This window comes from Nematostella vectensis, chromosome 3, assembly GCF_932526225.1.
Source record: "Nematostella vectensis chromosome 3, jaNemVect1.1, whole genome shotgun sequence".
Taxonomy (NCBI): Eukaryota; Metazoa; Cnidaria; class Anthozoa; order Actiniaria; family Edwardsiidae; genus Nematostella; species Nematostella vectensis.
Genome location: NC_064036.1, coordinates 13,101,907 through 13,128,830, shown reverse-complemented (window position 1 = coordinate 13,128,830; position 26,924 = coordinate 13,101,907). Strand labels below are relative to the sequence as shown.

At 42.7% G+C, this 26,924-nt stretch overlaps 1 protein-coding gene across 1 annotated transcript; it reads right to left on the bottom strand.

Annotated features, from left to right (window-relative positions):
* Positions 1-303: 303 nt before the first annotated feature.
* On the bottom strand, positions 304-25,822 carry LOC5518659 (dymeclin). The gene is made up of 16 exons (XM_048724588.1): positions 25,329-25,822; positions 24,277-24,329; positions 24,072-24,165; positions 23,518-23,681; positions 22,758-22,947; positions 21,476-21,579; positions 6,765-6,938; positions 6,504-6,591; positions 6,234-6,336; positions 5,675-5,800; positions 5,220-5,333; positions 4,837-4,931; positions 4,448-4,583; positions 2,177-2,359; positions 1,481-1,597; positions 304-1,267 (listed from the first exon to the last, which is right to left on the bottom strand). The coding sequence occupies exons 1-16, from the start codon at positions 25,808-25,810 to the stop codon at positions 1,124-1,126; spliced, it is 2,367 nt and encodes a 788-aa protein (XP_048580545.1). The 5' UTR covers positions 25,811-25,822; the 3' UTR covers positions 304-1,123.
* Positions 25,823-26,924: the final 1,102 nt, after the last annotated feature.

Genomic DNA, 26,924 nt, shown 5'->3' with positions numbered 1-26,924 from the left:
CGCTAGCCGGAACATACTCGGGTAGGTTTCGGCTAGCGCGTCGGGACTGTTCACGCACCACATGATAGGTGCTCAGATTTCGCGTAACTTGACTGTTTTTTTTTTTTTTTTTTTAAGTAACCAATGAAAGCGCGTCACAAAAGAAGGCATATTACAGGGAATTTTGTGGTTTAATAATATCATAATTTAGCCTAACAAACTGTTACTCCTGTCCATGCATAGACTTCAAGGGATACATTAGACTGAGTCATTTGAGGAGAGGGACTGGTTACAAATCCAGTGGTAAATACAAAAATGACGGTGTATTCGCAATACATTTTTTATTACTTAACATATCTATGTTATTTCCATATATAAAATTGACTGAGAATTCTCGAAATATTACAATCGCATAACTTTACAAAAAGGGTTATAATCACAAGCAACATCACCTATATTACCTAATAATCTAATATTCTTAAGACATAAAGGATATGAGACAATTTTTCCATTATTCTTTTCATAAACAATTTTATAAATGTATGTCGTTTGTCCGACACGTTAAACTTTTTCCTTGAGTCCAGTCGTATAATCTGTAAGCCTATTATTATGGCCGATAACTCGAACTGACTTCAAGTTTCCTAATGACTCATTCCTACTGTAAATGTGTTCTTTTTTTCCCTTAAAGGGTTCCACTAGAGCTTTTGGAACAATATTTTAATATGGCGTAGCACCATTCTGAGAGTTCAGTGGGCGGGTTTCGTTTTGACGCGTAAGGCTGGCCGATGACGCGAAAATGGTCTAGGTCAAGAGTCCCATTGTCTTTGTTCCAGTACAGGGTTGATCTAGGTCAGAATCTGGCTGGAAGAGACGACATGGTCTTTGTTCCAGAGCAGGGTTGATCTAGGTCAGGAATCTGGCTGGAAGAGACGGCATGGTCTTTGTTCCAGTACAGGGTTGATCTAGGTCAGGAATCTGGCTGGAAGAGACGACATGGTCTTTGTTCCAGAACAGGGTTGATCTAGGTCAGGAATCTGGCTGGAAGAGACGACATTGTCTTTGTTCCAGAACAGGGTTGATCTAGGTCAGGAATCTGGCTGGAAGAGACGACATTGTCTTTGTTCCAGTAAAGGGTTGATCTAGGTCAGGAATCTGGCTGGAAGAGCATGATATGATCTTTGTTCCAGTAAAGGGTTGATGACTTGTACACTAGTGACCAGACGTAGGGGATGAAGAACTCCTCTGGTTGCTCCTCCTCCACATACTTGAACTTCAGCTCGGGGAACTTCTGCAAGGGAGGAACATAACAAACTACAATTAGTTCCTTCCTACACATCGAAATAAATATCGTATTGTGTTATACAATGAGCGAGGTGAAATACGTACGGTAGTTTTAATGCAACGATTATTGTCAAGTTTCTTACAATAATATTTACCGGGGATAAATGACGCTTGGAGACAAGGAATCGTCCTCGACTAGTTAAAAAACAAAGCCCTTTACCTTTAATCTGTCTTTAGGCCACTGGAGCGTTCCCTGTTTGATGACGTCTAAGACTACTCCAACAGACAAAGTCTGGTCCGGATGCTGCTCCAAACGCGCGCTGAAAAACGCCAGGACCTGTGCAACGCATAGTATGATTAAAGAAAAGGGGGAGATACTCTAGCCTGTAGAGTAAGCACGGGGAGAAAACGCCAGGATCTTCAAAACGCAAGACGATTAACAAATGTTGGGGATGTTCGGATTGTAGAAGATCCTGAAGATACGCCATTGTGTGCGGACACACAGCACGGTATGAGGAAGGGAAGGGTTTTCTGGACTGCAGAGCAAATGTGCTTGAAGGAAAACTCTGGAACTTATAGGCCGATAAAACGAGTGTTGGGTATTATCAAAGCTATTTAAAGCCGCATTGTCACCAGTTTACTTCCGGTCGATTACGTAACAGTTTCCGATGACTTTTAACGGAAAACGCGAAAAATATTTCAAAATATTGAAAGCAGTGTGTATATTGCAAGTTTCTTTGAGGATGTGATTGATAATTTAGAGCGGATGGCATGTTAAATATCTCGGATTCTAATAGATTCTTTTGTCTTTTAACGGTTGAGGTTTCCGTCGGACCTCCGGAAGTAAACTGGTGACAATGCGGCTTTAAGATGAGACTGTAAAATACCACTATCTGAGCCAAAATGAAAAACTTACCGTGTCTATATTTTGTATGATGTCTTGGAAGGTAGGGTGCGTGCGGAACTGCGCGAACAGCTCTCGCCGGTGCAGCAGGGTGTAGACCAGGTTGGGGTTGTGGTGCAGGGTGTTGGTGACGCACGAGTTAATGATCTCCAAAACCATACGGAGCACCTCCTCCAGGATAGCCAAGTCCGCCATCTTAAGAGAGGGACACATAAATAACATGCTGTTAGAGTATATAAAAGAGACACACAGATAACATGCTGTTAGAGTATATAAAAGGGACCACACACAGATAACATGCTGTTAGAGTATATAAAAGGGACCAGACAGATAACATGCTGTTAGAGTATATAAAAGGGACCAGACAGATAACATGCTGTTAGAGTATATAAAAGGGACCAGACAGATAACATGCTGTTAGAGTATATAAAAGGGACCAGACAGATAACATGCTGTTAGAGTATATAAAAGGGACCAGACAGATAACATGCTGTTAGAGTATATAAAAGAGACCAGACAGATAACATGCTGTTAGAGTATATAAAAGAGACCAGACAGATAACATGCTGTTAGAGTATATAAAAGAGACCAGACAGATAACATGCTGTTAGAGTATATAAAAGAGACCAGACAGATAACATGCTGTTAGAGTATATAAAAGAGACCAGACAGATAACATGCTGTTAGAGTATATAAAAGGGACCAGACAGATAACATGCTGTTAGAGTATATAAAAGAGACCAGACAGATAACATGCTGTTAGAGTATATAAAAGAAACCAGACAGATAACATGCTGTTAGAGTATATAAAAGAGACCAGACAGATAACATGCTGTTAGAGTATATAAAAGAGACCAGACAGATAACATGCTGTTAGAGTATATAAAAGAGACCAGACAGATAACATGCTGTTAGAGTATATAAAAGAGACCAGACAGATAACATGCTGTTAGAGTATATAAAAGGGACCAGACAGATAACATGCTGTTAGAGTATATAAAAGAGACCAGACAGATAACATGCTGTTAGAGTATATAAAAGAGACCAGACAGATAACATGCTGTTAGAGTATATAAAAGAGACCAGACAGATAACATGCTGTTAGAGTATATAAAAGAGACCAGACAGATAACATGCTGTTAGAGTATATAAAAGAGACCAGACAGATAACATGCTGTTAGAGTATATAAAAGGGACCAGACAGATAACATGCTGTTAGAGTATATAAAAGAGACCAGACAGATAACATGCTGTTAGAGTATATAAAAGAAACCAGACAGATAACATGCTGTTATAGTATATAAAAGAGACCAGACAGATAACATGCTGTTATAGTATAAACTGAAAATGAAAGAGCCACACCTGTAGTTGCTACCATTCAACATTGGACGGCAAATACATCATGCGATACAATTTTCAAATAACAATATAAAAACAAAGCTTTATACTTTTTTTTACCGAAACTCAATCGAGAAACTCAAGTTTCCCCAAATCAGGTGATAAAAATGTTTCTCTCATACTTGGTATATTATTAGGATGACAAAATGGCGACTGACAGAGACTTTTAAAATAACACAACACATATTACAGTTCGTGTTCGTAAACAATGTTTAGTAAATGAACCTACGCGTATAAACACACAAATAGCATGTTGTTAGAACACTCGCCCTCCAACACGGCCCGACAATACGGGTAGACTAAGCCTCAACCAAACGGAGTAGAGGGTTGATGAGAGTTCCTCTCTTTCTACATCTCACACGCGTTGCGATCAAATGGTCTTTGAGAGTTGATGAGAGTTCCTCTCTTTCTACATCTCACACGCGTTGCGATCAAATGGTCTTTGAGAGTTGATGAGAGTTCCTCTCTTTCTACATCTCCCACGCGTTGCGATCAAATGGTCTTTGAGAGTTGATGAGAGTTACACTCTTCCAGCTCTCACTAGATTGCGGTCTTTGAAAAGTGATGAGAATGGTCACGTTTTTTATACAAGAATCAGCGCAGTCAATCGTGTGCTTTCAGGATTCATCACGATATTTGTAATTACACGTATCAACTCTCACTTATGCGATCAAAAGATGACAACTTTCATGTCTAATTTGAACATGTTCACATTGAATCAAAGACTATGTGAGTGTGCACGGTCAAACGGTCCTGATAGCTGGATGTCTCATCAGCTCTCATCTCCGTTTGATGCAGGCTTTCCAGCTGATAAATCAAAGAACTAAGCCTCCTCATACAGCTGCGGTATATGGTAAGATGTTATAATACTAGTACTTTACGCACATAATGTTCGGAGTCCGCATCATGTGAGCCTGCTGCATGGTCCGGTCCGCCGTTCTCTGTCACTAGGGGAGTGGTCTCAAGTTGCTTGATGTGTTCCGTCACCTTGGCATGCTTTTTCGACAGCAAGGCATACAAACTGCAATCATAATGAATGAGGTCAATCTAAACAAAAAAATTGAATGATAAAAAACAATAACATGAAAACAGAATCAGTCCCAAGCACATTATTATGAAGCTACAGCTTTGGTTGTGTGACACAAGGGTGTGTGACGAAGTCATGTGCTCACCTGACGATTCGTTGTGTGACATAAGGGTGTGTGACGAAGTCATGTGCTCACCTGACGATTCGTTGTGTGACATAAGGGTTTGTGACGAAGTCATGTGCTCACCTGACGATTCGTTGTGTGACATAAGGGTGGAGTGCGTGAAACTGAGATGACATGTTAGCGAGAGTGGCAAGGCAGTTGGTGTGCAGATACTTGTCCTGGAAGACAAAGTATGCAAGCATTAAAAATATGACACACCCAGAATTTACTCGTAGCAGTTATTATAAATAGAAAATACATGCAGCACATGAATATATGGTGGTAGGTACTTCAACCACTTATTGCCTACATAAACTTTAAACCTTGTGTTGGCTAAAAAACGACATTCGGTGGAGTTATACCAATAGGGGCTGGTGGCCACCCACCCATTTTTTTCTTAAATTATAAAGAAATGACCAGTTTGGGCGTGACCACCCCCAGTTTTGTCAATGTCTCAGCCACCTTACCCTCATCTTTGTCATGTTATACTGTATGGTTCGCAGCACAACAAGCACAAGGAGTCCCCCCAGGGTGATGTTTGTGATAACTCTCTCTGTGTACCATGGAATATTTGAGATAACCTGACAAACAACAAGAACAGATAAGACGTTAAGGTTCACATATAGTCACATAGATGTTTCCCTATTTGAATGATAGGATGGGCCTAGTATGGTACTAAGGATTATGCAGTTCAAGCTCTCTTTATAATTGAAAAGGACTTCTGCCATGTTCTACAATATATAATGACTTGCTTTCCCAAGTTTACACAAATTTATTTATCAAACATTTAACAGTAGTACATTAAATTGTTATATCCTACAGCTGTTATGGCTTTTGAAAGTGGGTGTTTGGTGTTTAGACGTGTCACAGTATAATGTTGATGTTGTTATCAGACTTAAGGGAACTATAGGGAACCACTTACCAGTTCATGGACAGATTTGTTGAAGTTCTCGTCCTGGCTAAGGATGAGTAGGATGATGAGGGACATGTAGATATGGTGGGCGTTCTGCTCCTCAGCATTGTACAGCAGCTTTAGTATAGGTATTACCTGTCAATCAAACAGTGTGAACTTCAACGGATTGGAGCTAGTGGAAATAGTGTGAGGTCCATTCTACAAACTGAAGGGGGTGCTGAGGTGGGGGCCTTAGCGGTTGGGGTTGAAGCCTTATTTCTCTGATTATAGGCAGGAAATCACACAATATTGTCAACTTAATATGTATTAAATACATCATTGAGGACAACAGTGTCATTTAGGCTGTGTATCATAAAAGGTTCTTGATGACAAAATGATGTTTTTGAATTGGTCAACATTCAAACCATTTCCTTGGGGACTTGCTGAACATGATATTGAATGTAAGAAGACAGTATATATTCTACCAAACTGGCAGAGGGCATAGATCAGAGAAATCATTGAAGCCTTCCATGCCCTCTTTACATGACAAAGACCATTTGATATTTGGAAATATTATATGTGTACTTACTAGTGTGTCAATATCAGTACGGGATAGTATAAATGAAGATACATTAGGATTTCTGTGTAATATCAGGTAGAGCAGCAAGGTGGTTTGGTCCTTAATAAGACCCCTGAAAACAAGCAGCAAATTGTAGTCATAGAATGACATCACAACAAGCAGCAACATAATCATAAAACGGCATAAAAACAAGCAGCCAAAGTCACAAAGACACAGTAAATGCGAATTGCCCTTGCCATGCCCCTGCCATTCAATACATAAATAAACATGCAAACATACTTGCATATAGTTGTGTAGAGCAATCCAAGGTTTATACAAAATGGCGGATCTGCACGTCTCTTCTCATCTGGAGATTTACCTCCACTTGCTGAAATAAAGAGAGAGATCAGAGACAAAGAAATAGATATGGAAAAAGGAAACACATGCTTAATACTGTATGTATTTTAAACTCGTTGAAAACAGAGTAGCTTTACTTATGATTGGAGTATAAGCCCTTTCATCAGAGCAAAAGACAATAAGTCATGCAGTTGACCAATTCACCTTTAGCCTGTCTATCAGCAAATGAGAACAAGGCGAGACGGTAAGGGTTCATCTTTTTCTTGCTTTGTGTACAATGATTGACAAGCACTAAGAGTAATAGCAAGCTCTGATTGGCTAGTAGTGGATCTGATTCCTCCTCTGTGCTCTGGCTTCCAAACAACCACCAAAAACCAGCTGAAATAATAAATATCTCTTGTGAACATCAAAGGGTTAGGCAAAGTGGCCAGTCTACACACATTTGTGCTTTTATCTCTTCATCGCCTAGCCTAAGAAGGTGTCTTTCAATTTCTATTTTCATTTTTTTCATTTCCTTTTTTAGAGGTCACCAAATTAATGCAAAAATTTACAAACATGAGCAGACATTTCACTGACAAACCAGTTGGAGAACGACCCTGCCAACATGTTTTATAATTGGTATATTTATACACCACAAACATTCTTATATACTGAACTCAAACATAACTTGCACTTAAAGGGGCAGTGTCATGTGAGAGCTTCGCAATAGCTCTCCGGCCCAGACACAATGAATTTTAGTCAAATTGTAATATTGACTTATGAGCCTTTGGTACATGTGGGAGACTTAAATTAAAAGGAAATGACTACAGACTGTCAATAAACATAGTTTTCAATAAAATATTGATGTTATTTTAACAAAGCATTTACAGCTTAAAGTTCAACTGTTTGTAGACAATTAAAAGCCTACATTAAACACTGACCCAATACTTGCGCAGTACTATGACGCTGCCCCTTTAAAGCAGTAAAACAAGAAGACTGTTACATTTCTTCACTTATTTTTATTGTATGTGTTGGCAAAAGACCTTGCAAGAAAACCTAGTTATTTACAGAACCACCAGTGCCTCCACTTGAGTTAAGACGTGCTGGGGTAAGTATAATTACTTAAAGAACCACCCAGTGGCACCACTTGAGGTAAGACGTGCTGGGGTAAGTATAATTACTTACAGAACCACCTAGTGGCTCCACTTGAGGTAAGACGTGCTGGGGTAAGTATAATTACTTAAAGAACCACCCAGTGGCACCACTTGAGGTAGGACGTGCTGGGATAAGTATAATTACTTACAGAACCACCTAGTGGCTCCACTTGAGGTAAGACTTGCTGGGGTAAGTATAATTACTTACAGAACCACCCAGTGGCTGCACTTGAGGTAAGACGTGCTGGGGTAAGTATAATTACTTACAGAACCACCCAGTGGCTGCACTTGAGGTAAGACGTGCTGGGGTAAGTATAATTACTTACAGAACCACCTAGTGGCTCCACTTGAGGTAAGACTTGCTGGGGTAAGTATAGTTACTTACAGAACCACCCAGTGGCTCCACTTGAGGTAAGACGTGCTGGGGTAAGTACAGTTACTTACAGGACCACCCAGTGGCTCCACTTGAGGTAAGACGTGCTGGGGTAAGTATAATTACTTACAGAACCACTCAGTGGCTCCACTTGAGGTAAGACGTGCTGGGTTAAGTATAATTACGTACAGAACCACCCAGTGGCACCACTTGAGGTAAGACGTGCTGGGGTAAATATAATTACTTACAAAACCACCTAGTGGCTCCACTTGAGGTAGGACGTGCTGGGGTAAGTATAATTACTTACAGAACCACCCAGTGGCTCCACTTGAGGTAAGACGTGCTGGGGTAAGTATAATTACTTACAGAACCACCTAGTGGCTCCACTTGAGGTAGGACGTGCTGGGGTAAGTATAATTACTTAAAGAACCACCCAGTGGCTCCACTTGAGGTAAGACGTGCTGGGGTAAGTATAATTACTTACAGAACCACCTAGTGGCTCCACTTGAGGTAAGACGTGCTGGGGTAAGTATAATTACTTACAGAACCACCCAGTGGCACCACTTGAGGTAAGATGTGCTGGGATAAGTATAATTACTTACAGAACCACCTAGTGGCTCCACTTGAGGTAAGACCTGCTGGGGTAAGTATAATTACTTACAGGACCACCCAGTAGCACCACTTGAGGTAGGACGTGCTGGGGTAAGTATAATTACTAACAGAACCACCTAGTGCCTCCACTTGAGGTAAGACGTGCTGGGGTAAGTATGATTACGTACAGAACCACCCAATGGCTCCACTTGGGGTAAGACGTGCTGGGTTAAGTATAATTACTTACAGAACCACCCAATGGCTCCACTTGGGGTAAGACGTGCTGGGGTAAGTATAATTACTTAAAGAACCACCCAGTGGCACCACTTGAGGTAAGATGTGCTGGGGTAAGTATAATTACTTACAGAACCACCCAATGGCTCCACTTGAGGTAAGATGTGCTGGGGTAAGTATAATTACTTAAAGAACCACCCAGTGGCACCACTTGAGGTAAGACGTGCTGGGGTAAGTATAATTACTTACAGAACCACCCAATGGCACCACTTGGGGTAAGACGTGCTGGGGTAAGTATAATTACTTACAGAACCACCCAGTGGCTGCACTTCAGGTAAGACGTGCTGGGGTAAGTACAGTTACTTACAGGACCACCCAGTGGCACCACTTGAGGTAAGATGTGCTGGGGTAAGTATAATTACTTACAAAACCACCCAGTGGCACCACTTGAGGTAGGACGTGCTGGGGTAAGTATAATTACTTACAGAACCACCTAGTGGCCCCACTTGAGGTAAAACGTGCTGGGGTAAGTATAATTACTTACAGAACCACCCAGTGGCTCCACTTGAGGTAGGACGTGCTGGGGTAAGTATAATTACTTACAGAACCACCCAGTGCCTCCACTTGAGGTAAGACGTGCTGGGGTAAGTATAATTACTTACAGAACCACACGGTGGCTCCACTTGAGGTAAGATGTGCTGGGGTAAATATAATTACTTACAGAACCACATGATGGCTGCACTTGAGGTAAGACGTGCTGGGGTAAGTATGATTACGTACAGAACCACCCAGTGGCTCCACTTGAGGTAGGACGTGCTGGGGTAAGTATAATTACTTACAGAACCACCTGGTGGCTCCACTTGAGGTAAGACGTGCTGGGGTAAGTATAATTACTTACAGAACCACCCAGTGGCACCACTTGAGGTAAGATGTGCTGGGATAAGTATAATTACTTACAGAACCACCCAGTGCCTCCACTTGAGGTAAGACGTGCTGGGGTAAGTATAATTACTTACAGAACCACACGGTGGCTCCACTTGAGGTAAGATGTGCTGGGGTAAGTATGATTACGTACAGAACCACCCAGTGGCTCCACTTGAGGTAGGACGTGCTGGGGTAAGTATAATTACTTACAGGACCACCTAGTGGCTCCACTTGAGGTAAGATGTGCTGGGGTAAGTATAATTACTTACAGGACCACCCAGTGGCACCACTTGAGGTAAGACCTGCTGGGGTAAGTATAATTACTTACAGGACCACCTAGTGGCTCCACTTGAGGTAAGACGTGCTGGGGTAAGTATAATTACTTACAGAACCACCCAGTGGCACCACTTGAGGTAAGATGTGCTGGGATTAGTATAATTACTTACAGAACCACCTAGTGGCTCCACTTGAGGTAAGACCTGCTGGGGTAAGTATAATTACTTACAGGACCACCCAGTAGCACCACTTGAGGTAAGACGTGCTGGGGTAAGTATAATTACTTAAAGAACCACCCAGTGGGTCCACTTGAGGTAAGACGTGCTGGGGTAAGTATAATTACTTACAGAACCACCCAGTGGCTGCACTTGAGGTAAGACGTGCTGGGGTAAGTATAATTACTTACAGGACCACCCAGTGGCTCCACTTGAGGTAAGACGTGCTGGGTTAAGTATAATTACTTACAGAACCACCCAGTGGCACCGCTTGAGGTAAGACGTGCTGGGGTAAGTATAATTACTTACAGAACCACCTAGTGGCCCCACTTGAAGTAAGACGTGCTGGGTTAAGTATAATTACTTACAGGACCACCCAGTGGCTCCACTTGAGGTAAGACTTGCTGGGGTAAGTATAATTACTTACAGAACCACCCAGTGGCACCACTTGAGGTAAGACCTGCTGGGGTAAGTATAATTACTTACAGAACCACCTAGTGGCTCCACTTGAGGTAAGACCTGCTGGGGTAAGTATAATTACTTACAGGACCACCCAGTAGCACCACTTGAGGTAAGACGTGCTGGGGTAAGTATAATTACTTAAAGAACCACCCAGTGGCACCACTTGAGGTAAGATGTGCTGGGGTAAGTATAATTACTTACAGAACCACCCAATGGCTCCACTTGAGGTAAGATGTGCTGGGGTAAGTATAATTACTTAAAGAACCACCCAGTGGCACCACTTGAGGTAAGACGTGCTGGGGTAAGTATAATTACTTACAGAACCACCCAATGGCTCCACTTGGGGTAAGACGTGCTGGGGTAAGTATAATTACTTACAGAACCACCCAGTGGCTGCACTTCAGGTAAGACGTGCTGGGGTAAGTACAGTTACTTACAGGACCACCCAGTGGCACCACTTGAGGTAAGATGTGCTGGGGTAAGTATAATTACTTACAAAACCACCCAGTGGCACCACTTGAGGTAGGACGTGCTGGGGTAAGTATAATTACTTACAGAACCACCTAGTGGCCCCACTTGAGGTAAAACGTGCTGGGGTAAGTATAATTACTTACAGAACCACCCAGTGGCTCCACTTGAGGTAGGACGTGCTGGGGTAAGTATAATTACTTACAGAACCACCCAGTGCCTCCACTTGAGGTAAGACGTGCTGGGGTAAGTATAATTACTTACAGAACCACACGGTGGCTCCACTTGAGGTAAGATGTGCTGGGGTAAATATAATTACTTACAGAACCACATGATGGCTGCACTTGAGGTAAGACGTGCTGGGGTAAGTATGATTACGTACAGAACCACCCAGTGGCTCCACTTGAGGTAGGACGTGCTGGGGTAAGTATAATTACTTACAGAACCACCTAGTGGCTCCACTTGAGGTAAGACGTGCTGGGGTAAGTATAATTACTTACAGAACCACCCAGTGGCACCACTTGAGGTAAGATGTGCTGGGATAAGTATAATTACTTACAGAACCACCCAGTGCCTCCACTTGAGGTAAGACGTGCTGGGGTAAGTATAATTACTTACAGAACCACACGGTGGCTCCACTTGAGGTAAGATGTGCTGGGGTAAGTATGATTACGTACAGAACCACCCAGTGGCTCCACTTGAGGTAGGACGTGCTGGGGTAAGTATAATTACTTACAGGACCACCTAGTGGCTCCACTTGAGGTAAGATGTGCTGGGGTAAGTATAATTACTTACAGGACCACCCAGTGGCACCACTTGAGGTAAGACCTGCTGGGGTAAGTATAATTATTTACAGGACCACCTAGTGGCTCCACTTGAGGTAAGACGTGCTGGGGTAAGTATAATTACTTACAGAACCACCCAGTGGCACCACTTGAGGTAAGACGTGCTGGGGTAAGTATAATTACTTACAGGACCACCCAGTGGCTCCACTTGAGGTAAGACGTGCTGGGTTAAGTATAATTACTTACAGAACCACCCAGTGGCACCACTTGAGGTAAGACGTGCTGGGGTAAGTATAATTACTTACAGAACCACCTAGTGGCCCCACTTGAAGTAAGACGTGCTGGGTTAAGTATAATTACTTACAGAACCACCCAGTGGCACCACTTGAGGTAAGACCTGCTGGGGTAAGTATAATTACTTACAGAAACACCCGGTGCCTCCACTTGAGGTAAGACGTGCTGGGGTAAGTATAATTACTTACAGAAACACCCGGTGCCTCCACTTGAGGTAAGACGTGCTTAGGTAAGTATAATTACTTACAGAAACACCCAGTGGCTCCACTTGAAGTAAGACGTGCTGGGGTAAGTATAATTACTTACAGAACCACCCAGTGGCTCTACTTGAGGTAAGACGTGCTGGGGTAAGTATAATTACTTACAAAACCACCCAGTGGCACCACTTGAGGTAGGACGTGTTGGGATAAGTATAATATACTTACAGAACCACCTAGTGCCTCCACTTGAGGTAAGACGTGCTGGGGTAAGTATAATTACTTACAGAACCACCCAGTGGCACCACTTGAGGTAAGACGTGCTGAGGTAAGTATAATTACTTAAAGAACCACCCAGTGGCACCACTTGAGGTAAGACGTGCTGGGGTAAGTATAATTACTTACAGAACCACCCAGTGGCACCACTTGAGGTAAGACGTGATGGGGTAAGTATAATTACTTACAGAACCACCCAGTGGCACCACTTGAGGTAAGACGTGCTGGGGTAAATATAATTACTTACAGAACCACCCAGTGGCTCCACTTGAGGTAAGACCTGCTGGGGTAAGTATAATTACTTACAGAACCACCTAGTGCCTCCACTTGAGGTAAGACGTGCTGGGGTAAGTATAATTACTTACAGAACCACCCAGTGGCTCCACTTGAGGTAGGACGTGCTGGGGTAAGTATAATTACTTACAGAACCACCCAGTGGCTCCACTTGAGGTAGGACGTGCCGGGGTAAGTATAATTACTTACAGAACCACCCAGTGGCTCCACTTGAGGTAGGACGTGCTGGGGTAAGTATAATTACGTACAGAACCACCTAGTGGCTCCACTTGAGGTAAGACGTGCTGGGGTAAGTATGATTACGTACAGAACCACCCAGTGGCTCCACTTGAGGTAGGACGTGCTGGGGTAAGTATAATTACTTACAGAACCACCTAGTGGCTCCACTTGAGGTAAGACGTGCTGGGGTAAGTATAATTACTTACAGAACCACCCAGTGGCACCACTTGAGGTAAGATGTGCTGGGATAAGTATAATTACTTACAGAACCACCTAGTGGCTCCACTTGAGGTAAGACCTGCTGGGGTAAGTATAATTACTTACAGGACCACCCAGTAGCACCACTTGAGGTAGGACGTGCTGGGGTAAGTATAATTACTAACAGAACCACCTAGTGCCTCCACTTGAGGTAAGACGTGCTGGGGTAAGTATGATTACGTACAGAACCACCCAGTGGCTCCACTTGAGGTAGGACGTGCTGGGGTAAGTATAATTACTTACAGAGCCACCTAGTGGCTCCACTTGAGGTAAGACGTGCTGGGGTAAGTATAATTACTTACAGAACCACCCAGTGGCACCACTTGAGGTAAGACCTGCTGGGGTAAGTATAATTACTTACAGGACCACCTAGTGGCTCCACTTGAGGTAAGACGTGCTGGGGTAAGTATAATTACTTACAGAACCACCCAGTGGCACCACTTGAGGTAAGATGTGCTGGGATAAGTATAATTACTTACAGAACCACCTAGTGGCTCCACTTGAGGTAAGACCTGCTGGGGTAAGTATAATTACTTACAGGACCACCCAGTAGCACCACTTGAGGTAAGACGTGCTGGGGTAAGTATAATCACTTAAAGAACCACCCAGTGGGTCCACTTGAGGTAAGACGTGCTGGGATAAGTATAATTACTTACAGAACCACCCAGTGGCTGCACTTGAGGTAAGACGTGCTGGGGTAAGTATAATTACTTACAGGACCACCCAGTGGCTCCACTTGAGGTAAGATGTGCTGGGTTAAGTATAATTACTTACAGAACCACCCAGTGGCACCACTTGAGGTAAGACGTGCTGGGGTAAGTATAATTACTTACAGAACCACCTAGTGGCCCCACTTGAAGTAAGACGTGCTGGGTTAAGTATAATTACTTACAGGACCACCCAGTGGCTCCACTTGAGGTAAGACTTGCTGGGGTAAGTATAATTACTTACAGAACCACCCAGTGGCACCACTTGAGGTAAGACCTGCTGGGGTAAGTATAATTACTTACAGAACCACCTAGTGGCTCCACTTGAGGTAAGACCTGCTGGGGTAAGTATAATTACTTACAGGACCACCCAGTAGCACCACTTGAGGTAAGACGTGCTGGGGTAAGTATAATTACTTAAAGAACCACCCAGTGGGTCCACTTGAGGTAAGACGTGCTGGGGTAAGTATAATTACTTACAGAACCACCCAGTGGCTGCACTTGAGGTAAGACGTGCTGGGGTAAGTATAATTACTTACAGGACCACCCAGTGGCTCCACTTGAGGTAAGACGTGCTGGGTTAAGTATAATTACTTACAGAACCACCCAGTGGCACCACTTGAGGTAAGACGTGCTGGGGTAAGTATAATTACTTACAGAACCACCTAGTGGCCCCACTTGAAGTAAGACGTGCTGGGTTAAGTATAATTACTTACAGAACCACCCAGTGGCACCACTTGAGGTAAGACCTGCTGGGGTAAGTATAATTACTTACAGAAACACCCGGTGCCTCCACTTGAGGTAAGACGTGCTGGGGTAAGTATAATTACTTACAGAAACACCCGGTGCCTCCACTTGAGGTAAGACGTGCTTAGGTAAGTATAATTACTTACAGAAACACCCAGTGGCTCCACTTGAGGTAAGACGTGCTGGGGTAAGTATAATTACTTACAGAACCACCCAGTGGCTCTACTTGAGGTAAGACGTGCTGGGGTAAGTATAATTACTTACAAAACCACCCAGTGGCACCACTTGAGGTAGGACGTGTTGGGATAAGTATAATATACTTACAGAACCACCTAGTGCCTCCACTTGAGGTAAGACGTGCTGGGGTAAGTATAATTACTTACAGAACCACCCAGTGGCACCACTTGAGGTAAGACGTGCTGAGGTAAGTATAATTACTTAAAGAACCACCCAGTGGCTGCACTTGAGGTAAGACGTGCTGGGGTAAGTATAATTACTTACAGAACCACCCAGTGGCACCACTTGAGGTAAGACGTGATGGGGTAAGTATAATTACTTACAGAACCACCCAGTGGCACCACTTGAGGTAAGACGTGCTGGGTTAAGTATAATTACTTACAGAGCCACCTAGTGCCTCCACTTGAGGTAAGACGTGCTGGGGTAAGTATAATTACTTACAGAACCACCCAGTGGCTCCAATTGAGGTAGGACGTGCTGGGGTAAGTATAATTACTTACAGAACCACCCAGTGGCTCCACTTGAGGTAGGACGTGCCGGGGTAAGTATAATTACTTACAGAACCACCCAGTGGCTCCACTTGAGGTAGGACGTGCTGGGGTAAGTATAATTACGTACAGAACCACCTAGTGGCTCCACTTGAGGTAAGACGTGCTGGGGTAAGTATGATTACGTACAGAACCACCCAGTGGCTCCACTTGAGGTAGGACGTGCTGGGGTAAGTATAATTACTTACAGAACCACCTAGTGGCTCCACTTGAGGTAAGACGTGCTGGGGTAAGTATAATTACTTACAGAACCACCCAGTGGCACCACTTGAGGTAAGATGTGCTGGGATAAGTATAATTACTTACAGAACCACCTAGTGGCTCCACTTGAGGTAAGACCTGCTGGGGTAAGTATAATTACTTACAGGACCACCCAGTAGCACCACTTGAGGTAGGACGTGCTGGGGTAAGTATAATTACTAACAGAACCACCTAGTGCCTCCACTTGAGGTAAGACGTGCTGGGGTAAGTATAATTACTTACAGAACCACCCAGTGGCACCACTTGAGGTAAGATGTGCTGGGGTAAGTATAATTACTTAAAGAACCACCCAGTGGCACCACTTGAGGTAGGATGTGCTGGGGTAAGTATAATTCCTTACAAAACCACCTAGTGGCTCCACTTGAGGTAAGACGTGCTGGGGTAAGAATAATTACTTACAAAACCACCCAATGCCTCCACTTGAGGTAAGACATGTTGGGGTAAGTATAATTACTTACAGAACCACCTAGTGGCTCCACTTGAGGTAAGACGTGCTGGGGTAAGTATAATTACTTAAAGAACCACCCAGTGGCTCCACTTGAGGTAAGACGTGCTGGGGTAAGTATAATTACTTAAAGAACCACCTAGTGGCTCCACTTGAGGTAAGACGTGCTGGGGTAAGTATAATTACTTACAGAACCACCCAGTCGCTCCACTTGAGGTAGGACGTGCTGGGGTAAGTATAATTACTTACAGAACCACCTAGTGGCTGCACTTGAGGTAAGACCTGCTGGGGTAAGTATAATTACTTACAGAACCACCTAGTGCCTCCACTTGAGGTAAGACGTGCTGGGGTAAGTATAATTACTTACAGAACCACCCAGTGGCCCCACTTGAGGTAAGACGTGCTGGGGTAAGTATAATTACGTACAGAACCACACGGTGGCTCCACTTGAGGTAAGACGTGCTGGGGTAAATATAATTACTTACAGAACCACCTAGTGGCACCACTTGAGGTAAGACGTGCTGGGGTAAGTATAATTACTTACAGAACCACCCAGTGGCTGCACTTCAGGTAAGACGTGATGGGGTAAGTATAATTACTTAAAGAACCACCCAGTGGGTCCACTTGAGGTAAGACGTGCTGGGGTAAGTATAATTACTTACAGAACCACCCAGTGGCTCCACTTGAGGTAGGACGTGCTGGGGTAAGTATAATTACTTACAGAACCACCTAGTGGCTCCACTTGAGGTAAGACGTGCTGGGGTAAGTATAATTACTTACAGAACCACCCAGTGGCACCACTTGAGGTAAGACGTGCTGGGGTAAATATAATTACTTACAGGACCACCCAGTGGCACCACTTGAGGTAAGACGTGCTATGGTAAGTATAATTATTTACAGAACCACCCAGTGGCACCACTTGAGGTAAGACGTGCTGGGGTAAGTATAATTACTTACAGAACCACCCAGTGGCTCTACTTGAGGTAAGACGTGCTGGGGTAAGTATAGTTACTTACAGAACCACCCAGTGGCTCCACTTGAGGTAAGACGTGCTATGGTAAGTATAATTACTTACAGAACCACCCAGTGGCTCCACTTGAGGTAGGACGTGCCGGGGTAAGTATAATTACTTACAGAACCACCCAGTGGCTCCACTTGAGGTAGGACGTGCTGGGGTAAGTATAATTACGTACAGAACCACCTAGTGGCTCCACTTGAGGTAAGACGTGCTGGGGTAAGTATGATTACTTACAGAACCACCTAGTGGCTCCACTTGAGGTAAGACCTGCTGGGGTAAGTATAATTACTTACAGGACCACCCAGTAGCACCACTTGAGGTAAGACGTGCTGGGGTAAGTATAATTACTTAAAGAACCACCCAGTGGGTCCACTTGAGGTAAGACGTGCTGGGGTAAGTATAATTACTTACAGAACCACCTAGTGGCTCCACTTGAGGTAAGATGTGCTGGGGTAAGTATAATTACTTAAAGAACCACCCAGTGGCACCACTTGAGGTAGGATGTGCTGGGGTAAGTATAATTACGTACAGAACCACCTAGTGCCTCCACTTGAGGCAAGACGTGCTGGGGTAAGTATAATTACTTACAGAAACACCCGGTGCCTCCACTTGAGGTAAGACGTGCTGGGGTAAGTATAATAACTTACAGAAACACCCGGTGCCTCCACTTGAGGTAAGACGTGCTGGGGTAAGTATAATAACTTACAGAAACACCTGGTGCCTCCACTTGAGGTAAGACGTGCTGGGGTAAGTATAATTACTAACAGAACCACCCAGTGGCACCACTTGAGGTAAGACGTGCTGGGGTAAGTATAATTACTTACAGAACCACCCAGTGGCTCCACTTGAGGTAGGACGTGCTTAGGTAAGTATAATTACTTACAGAACCACCTAGTGGCTCCACTTGAGGTAAGACGTGCTGGGGTAAGTATAATTACTTACAGAACCACCCAGTGGCACCACTTGAGGTAAGATGTGCTGGGATAAGTATAATTACTTACAGAACCACCTAGTGGCTCCACTTGAGGTAAGACCTGCTGGGGTAAGTATAATTACTTACAGGACCACCCAGTAGCACCACTTGAGGTAAGACGTGCTGGGGTAAGTATAATTACTTAAAGAACCACCCAGTGGGTCCACTTGAGGTAAGACGTGCTGGGGTAAGTATAATTACTTACAGAACCACCTAGTGGCTCCACTTGAGGTAAGATGTGCTGGGGTAAGTATAATTACTTAAAGAACCACCCAGTGGCACCACTTGAGGTAGGATGTGCTGGGGTAAGTATAATTACGTACAGAACCACCTAGTGCCTCCACTTGAGGCAAGACGTGCTGGGGTAAGTATAATTACTTACAGAAACACCCGGTGCCTCCACTTGAGGTAAGACGTGCTGGGGTAAGTATAATAACTTACAGAAACACCCGGTGCCTCCACTTGAGGTAAGACGTGCTGGGGTAAGTATAATAACTTACAGAAACACCTGGTGCCTCCACTTGAGGTAAGACGTGCTGGGGTAAGTATAATTACTAACAGAACCACCCAGTGGCACCACTTGAGGTAGGACGTGCTGGGGTAAGTATAATTACTTACAGAACCACCCAGTGGCTCCACTTGAGGTAGGACGTGCTTAGGTAAGTATAATTACTTACAGAAACACCCAGTGGCTCCACTTGAGGTAAGACGTGCTGGGTTAAGTATAATTACTTACAGAACCACCTAGTGCCTCCACTTGAGGTAAGACGTACTGGGGTAAGTATAATTACTTACAGAACCACCCAGTGGCTCTACTTGAGGTAAGACGTGCTGGGGTAAGTATAATTACTTACAAAACCACCCAGTGGCACCACTTGAGGTAGGACGTGTTGGGATAAGTATAATATACTTACAGAACCACCTAGTGCCTCCACTTGAGGTAAGACGTGCTGGGGTAAATATAATTACTTACAGAACCACCCAGTGGCACCACTTGAGGTAAGACGTGCTGGGGTAAGTATGATTACGTACAGAACCACCCAGTGGCTCCACTTGAGGTAAGACGTGCTGGGGTAAGTATAATTACTTACAGAACCACCCAGTGGCACCACTTGAGGTAAGAGGTGCTGGGGTAAGTATAATTACTTACAGAACCACTCAGTGGCTGCACTTGAGGTAGGACGTGCTGGGGTAAGTATAATTACTTACAGAACCACCCAGTGGCTCCACTTGAGGTAAGACCTGCTGGGGTAAGTATAATTACTTAAAGAACCACCCAGTGGCACCACTTGAGGTAGGATGTGCTGGGGTAAGTATAATTCCTTAAAAAACCACCTAGTGGCTCCACTTGAGGTAAGACGTGCTGGGGTGAGTATAATTACTTACAAAACCACCTAGTGGCTCCACTTGAGGTAAGACGTGCTGGGGTAAGTATAATTACTTACAGAACCACCTAGTGGCACCACTTGAGGTAAGACGTGCTGGGGTAAGTATAATTACTTAAAGAACCACCTAGTGGGTCCACTTGAGGTAAGACGTGCTGGGGTAAGTATAATTACTTACAGGACCACCCAGTGGCTCCACTTGAGGTAAGACATGTTGGGGTAAGTATAATTACTTACAGGACCACCCAGTGGCTCCACTTGAGGTAAGACATGTTGGGGTAAGTATAATTACTTACAGAAACACCCGGTGCCTCCACTTGAGGTAAGACGTGCTGGGGTAAGTACAGTTACTTACAGGACCACCCAGTGGCTCCACTTGAGGTAAGACGTGCTGGGGTAAGTATAATTACTTACAGGACCACCCAGTGGCACCACTTGAGGTAGGACGTGCTGGGGTAAGTATAATTACTTACAGAACCACCTAGTGGCCCCACTTGAAGTAAGACGTGCTGGGGTAAGTATAATTACTTACAGAACCACCCAGTGGCTCCACTTGAGGTAGGACGTGCTGGGGTAAGTATAATTACGTACAGAACCACTCAGTGTCTCCACTTGAGGTAAGACGTGCTGGGGTAAGTATAATTACGTACAGAACCACCTAGTGGCACCACTTGAGGTAAGACGTGCTGGGGTAAGTATAATTACTTACAGGAATACCCAGTGGCTCCACTTGAGGTAAGACGTGCTGGGGTAAGTATAATTACTTACAGAACCACCTAGTGGCTCCACTTGAGGTAAGACGTGCTGGGGTAAGTATAATTACGTACAGAACCACCCAGTGGCACCACTTGAGGTAGGACGTGCTGGGGTAAGTATAATTACTTACAGAACCACCCAGTGGCTCCACTTGAGGTAAGACGTGCTGGGGTAAGTATAATTACTTACAGAACCACCCAGTGGCACCACTTGAGGTAGGACGTGCTGGGGTAAGTATAATTACGTACAGAACCACCTAGTGGCTCCACTTGAGGTAGGACGTGCTGGGGTAAGTATAATTACTTACAGGACCACCCAGTGGCTCCACTTGAGGTAAGACGTGCTGGGGTAAGTATAATTACTTACAGAACCACCCAGTGGCACCACTTGAGGTAAGACCTGCTGGGGTAAGTATAATTACTTACAGAACCACCCAGTGGCTCCACTTGAGGTAAGACGTGCTGGGGTAAGTATAATTACTTACAGAACCACACGGTGGCTCCACTTGAGGTAGGACGTGCTGGGGTAAGTATAATTACTTACAGAACCACCTAGTGGCTGCACTTGAGGTAAGACGTGCTGGGGTAAGTATAATTACATACAGAACCACCCAGTGGCACCACTTGATGTAAGACGAGCTGGGGTAAGTATAATTACTTACAGAACCACCCAGTGGCACCACTTGAGGTAGGACGTGCTGGGGTAAGTATAATTACTTACAGAACCACCCAGTGGCTGCACTTGAGGTAAGATATGCTGGGGTAAGTATAATTACTTACAGAACCACCCAGTGGCACCACTTGAGGTAAGACCTGCTGGGATAAGTATAATATACTTACAGAACCACCCGGTGCCTCCACTTGAGGTAAGACCTGCTGGGGTGGGCATCTGCTGTATAAAGTTCTGTAGTAATGAATGCACAATATTCCCAGACATCTTGGCACTAGAGGGAGACACCATAAAATGTAAAAAGACATGACATAGTAAGAAACACACATTTGCAGCACAGTAGATGTCTAAAACCATTTTTAATTGAGCAAATTATTTAAGGGTGGAAGTGGAAGAAGTAAAATCAGACAAGTGTAAAAAAAGGAATTATACGAATAGGAAAGATGACTTAAAGACAAAAAGATTTGAAAAAAAAAAACACATATATTTATATTTAAGGCAGATAGATTTGAAGGTTTCACAGTTTTCAGTCATGGAAGTTACAAAAATATGTTACCAAATATTTCAGGGGCAGTTGCACAAAGCGACAAAACTGGATAAAATTCCAGGGTTCAAAATATTTTTTTTTAATCTGCTAGATTTTGCCGGCTTTCTGGATTTTGGTGGGGGAAAAAAGCCTGCATACTAAAAATATGACAAGGGGATACAGAAAAAAAGAGCCGGCAAAGACCAGAAAACAGCCAGCTATTGCCAGCAGCTGGCTGCTATTTTGAACCCTGAATCCCTTTCCAGTGGATAGTCATCCGCTGGATAAAATAGCATTGCACAAAGCGTAGATTGAATAGACTGAATAACTATTCCTGAATAGCCATCATTTACCACTAAATGGCTTCCGATTTCCATGGTAAATATGCAAAGCATATATAAAATGGCAGCTATAGCAAGAGCGAGAAAAGGTGATAGAAAACAAACAAGTTATCAAGGCAAAGTACATGTGATAGTGTTTAACTTCCTCCTATCTTGTGGGAGTCACATTTCTTGACAGGAAGGGCAATATAGACTGTTTCTAGTCCTACCAGAGCTGCATGTAAGTTCGTATTTCATTGCAAATTTACCAACTGTGAATTGCATCTTTTGCATCTGTTTCAACTTTCACTCTATCAAGATAGTGTCTAAATAATGAAAATAAATTAAAATGCAAGACGCTATTTTGTTTTCTCTTCACATATATTCGGTGTATTTTATCCAACCTATTTCAACCAGGCTAGATAACTTTTATTAGGGCTTTGTGCAACTGAATCATGCCACTTAAATTTTATCCGCTGGATAAGGATTTAATCTGTGGATAGAAGTTATCCAAGCTTTGTGCAACCGGCCCCTGGAAGGTAGAGGTTTTACATCTAGAAATGTTATAGATAGACAATTGGACAATTTTGTGTAGGGGTGACTCACCATTTCCCCCTCATGATGGTGTGGTAGAATATACTGTTGCTAGATGCATTGGGATCAAACATTTGCACTGCAAGCAGTACAAGCACACAGTTCATAGTCTCTACATGGAGGGCGTATGTCTGATTGTTTACAGGGATGCTGATTAGAATGTCAAACAAGCCACATATGGCATCCTCAGTAATACCACAATCTGAAATCAAATAAACCAAAATATAAAAACTTGGGTATTTGTACTTAGGCACCTGGGGTGCAGGGAGAGAAAGTACAGCAGGGTAGTGGATAGCAGGCATAAAATGAGAGCAGTCTACAAGTGGTAGGCACCTGGGGTGCAGGGAGAGATAGGGAGGGTAGGGTAGTGGATAGCAGGCACAAAATGAGAGCAGTCTACATGTTGTAGGTGTCTGGGTAAGTGGAGAAGCGGTGCAGAAAAAGGGAGAGAGGAAATTGAAAGACAAATATATAATGTACAATATATAACAATATTTAATAAGAAATAAACAATGCTCTCTGTATTGTGACCTCAAAAGTTTGAGCTCCCCAAGTGCAGGCTTGTACACAGGAGGGCGGGCTGGATGTCTGTCCCCCTTGGCCCCCTCCAAAACTGGGTCATTTATTTGTGAGGGGTGATCAAATACTACCCTTTTTTCCAAATGATACCTATGACAAGAGACACCTTCCCTCAGTAAATACTATGTACAGGCCTGAGGTGCAAGTTGACATATTTTATCATTCTCCAAAACGAGATATTCAGGTATCTCACCTGTACAAGTGATGACTTCTCTCCCTGTCTCACTATGTATGGATTGTGAGAGAGAGCCACCAAAGTGAAGGATTACATCTTCACATGGCAGCATCTCAACAAAATATTTACAGAAGCTCCGTTTGAGCAAGAGAGCATTGTATAATTGCACTAAGAAGTCTGAACTGCAAGAGAGAATAGTATTGATCAGTGATATGTCAATAGGTCATTAATTTCATGTTTTTGTATGTGTTTAAGTCGGTGCATAAGTTAAGCAATAAAACAAATTCCAATTAGTTCAATGTAATTGCCTTTTGTTCACAAAACAATGTTTTCAACTTAAAAATGAGTCTATGTGAGATGCTGCTTTAAATATTAACAAAGGTCTGTATTAGACAAAATTTGACAGGGATGATGACTTAACCTAGGGCATGTCCCTTTTATGATATGCATTCCTTTCTAATTAGCATTGTGTTGAGCAACACATCTAACTAATGCAAATACAAAACAACTATGCTAGTCACTATGTTCATACTAAACTTCCACTGTTATGTTAGCAACACCATGAATCTTACTCTTCAGCTTTGTCTGAGTTCTTCAGTTCAGAAATTCTTGATAAAAGCACTCGCACAAGAAAGATGAAGTTCTTAGATGTCAAGTTATTTTGGGCTGAAACCAAAAATGCATCAATTTTCATTTTTATTTAAAGTCCAAGAATTCCAAACAATATTGGTACAAGCAATAGTACATACACTTTATATATTTTTTGATGAAGCTTACCTAAATGCTGACATATTGGTTCTGTCGCTTCCTCCAGTAATCTTGCATCAGCACTGTGTATACATTTAAAAGAGTTAAGAAGCTTCAAGAGCCCTAAATGACCCTTTAGGGCTCAATACCTCAAATCATAAAGATAAAATGCACAAAAAAAAAGTTGCTTTATCAAACAATCCATACTGATAAAAATAAACAAAATTACAAAAATGGTTGTGGGAAAAGCATGGGGTAAATTATGTTTAACAAGAGTTAAATTATGCTTAACAAGGAATAGAATATTAATATAAGAATACCTTAAAGATGTTCTTAGCAACAAATGAGACTGAGATGTGTTTTGTTAAAAATGAATTAAATTCCTTAGTCAATTTACAATATCATGGCAACAAAGAGGTATATGTTGGGTTTTAGCCGGGATTAAAACAATGTCATATGTATTAGGGTGTCATTATAACTAGGTAAACTAATAAGCTAACATGCGCTCGTAAATTCAATTAAAAAATCCAGAAATCAAACTCAATCATCTCTGCCAAAGCCAATAAATCTTGGTTATTTCAGAGTACAACTTGTACTTTAATGATACTGTGCATTTAGACAAATGTTAATCGTGCTTTTGGCTAATTATTGGTACACAAGGAACTATTTGTAAACAGGAACTAGAAACAATGCCGATCATCTCACATACGAAGCAGCAAGCAGAAAGAAACCAGACGTTTTGTTCATAGAATGATATCTACCAGACAGGAATAAGCAATAAATGGGGCTACAACAGTTCGGTAAAGCCCCATCACTATAAAATAGCTAAACCTTAAATACTAGGATAAATTTGATGTTATAGGCTTCATTTAAAACATGTCAGCTTATAAGTATTATCTTAAGCTTATTGCAAATTTTATGCTGTGCGTGAGCTCGTTTTCAAAATTGCTAACATGTCTGTACCGCTGAGTTTATACACAGCTCAGTTGAATCTCCTTCCTGTTCATGGATGTGCTGTCCCGTCACCCTAACATCAGTGTAGTGTTATCATATATAAATCCCCACGTTCATCTTTTTCTCACCTGTTGTACGGAACGCGGAACGAAAATGACAACAGCTCGTCCCAAAACTCCTCATCATCTCCAACGCTTAGCTCGCCGGTAAGTTTCTTCAATACAGCGTTGTGTTGTAGGTCGCTGATGGAGGAAGGTCTAGCGCCCATCTTTTCCGGAAATAGCGTATTCTGAGTGAGCTTTTTCAGCCCATTTTCGTTGCTTCCCTCGACGCCGCCATTTTGTGCCACGAAGCCCAATGGTGGAGTACGCTGATCATAAACAGTCGATCGCAGGCGCGCAAAGCTTGAGCAAGATGGCGGCCCAGTGGAAATAAAAATTGAGTTGGTATTTTTAATTGTTTTCAACAGGAAATGGACGTAAATAAGCAATGAAGAGCCATGGGGAATATTCAAGAAGGATCCCCAAAACGGGAAGAACCGCGATGTGTATTCTGGAACGAGTTGGTCAAATTTACTGAGGTAAAGGGGCGTATTAGAGAAGTCCATCATTACCCCAACGTATGATAGAAGTGCAACTAAAGGCTCTCTATTTCAGTCGTTAGCAAAGAACAAACCTGATGAGAAAATAAGAGTGGCTGATTTTGAGGTATGGCGGTTAAGGATAAATCAAAGTAAATTCAATTAGGATGTTGTTCAATTAAGTTAAGTAAGTTATAGTCCCACAAATTAGTCACAAGTCTGCTTAAATGATAAATAAAGACTGCTACAAATTATGCCGTTTATATACTATACAGTAGAAGAAAAAGGTGATGGATGAGAAAGATGAGAGGGAATGAAATTTAAAGATAACGAATGAACGAATTTTTTTTTAAATTTTAATTTTGAAAATATGAAAAAAGACACACAGTTGCTGACAGTCTCAAAAGGCTGTAGTAATTACTTAATAATTATTTTTTCCTTAAAGGAATATTTCTGCTGGAGGAAGAGTGGGAAGCTTGGGCATCTGTTTTTCAACCATGTTAGTGATCACATGGAAGCACTTGGGACTAAAGATTTGGTCAGACGTCTGGAGAAGTTCATTGATCAGTGTATGTCTGGTTGAGTTTTATTATCATACTATCATTCAGTGTGGCCTTGCAAGTGCATTTAGTCTGTTACACAGTAATTGTTTTATCTTACTTTGGTTATGCCTCTAATCCACCCAGGCTCCTCTGCTCAAGGCAAGTTTCAAGAGTATTCCAAGCTTTTGACCAACAGAAAGCCAGTCCTCGGTGATCAAGGTGAATAATCTAAAGCAAGATAATCTTTTCCAAATTAATTATTTAAAGAAGATGATCCATGCTGGCGAGCCAGCAAAGGACACTATTCTAATAGGGTAATTCAGATGGGTGCCCTCCCACAGGTTTACTCATCTATAAACATGACAGGGGCTCTGACAGAAACCAAAATCCTATACCCCAAGAAAATACCAATACTAGAAACTGAACAGACCCTGAAATCTATACCAAAAAAATATTTGCCTTAAAGTACCAAAAAACAACATGACCACATCACAGAAAAGTGTTCCCAATTCACCTACTTCAAATTTAAAAAAATATCTTTTTTTTATGTAAAGTTAAAAATACAAATCCCAATACTGGGACCCCTGTCCTGCTAATATCTG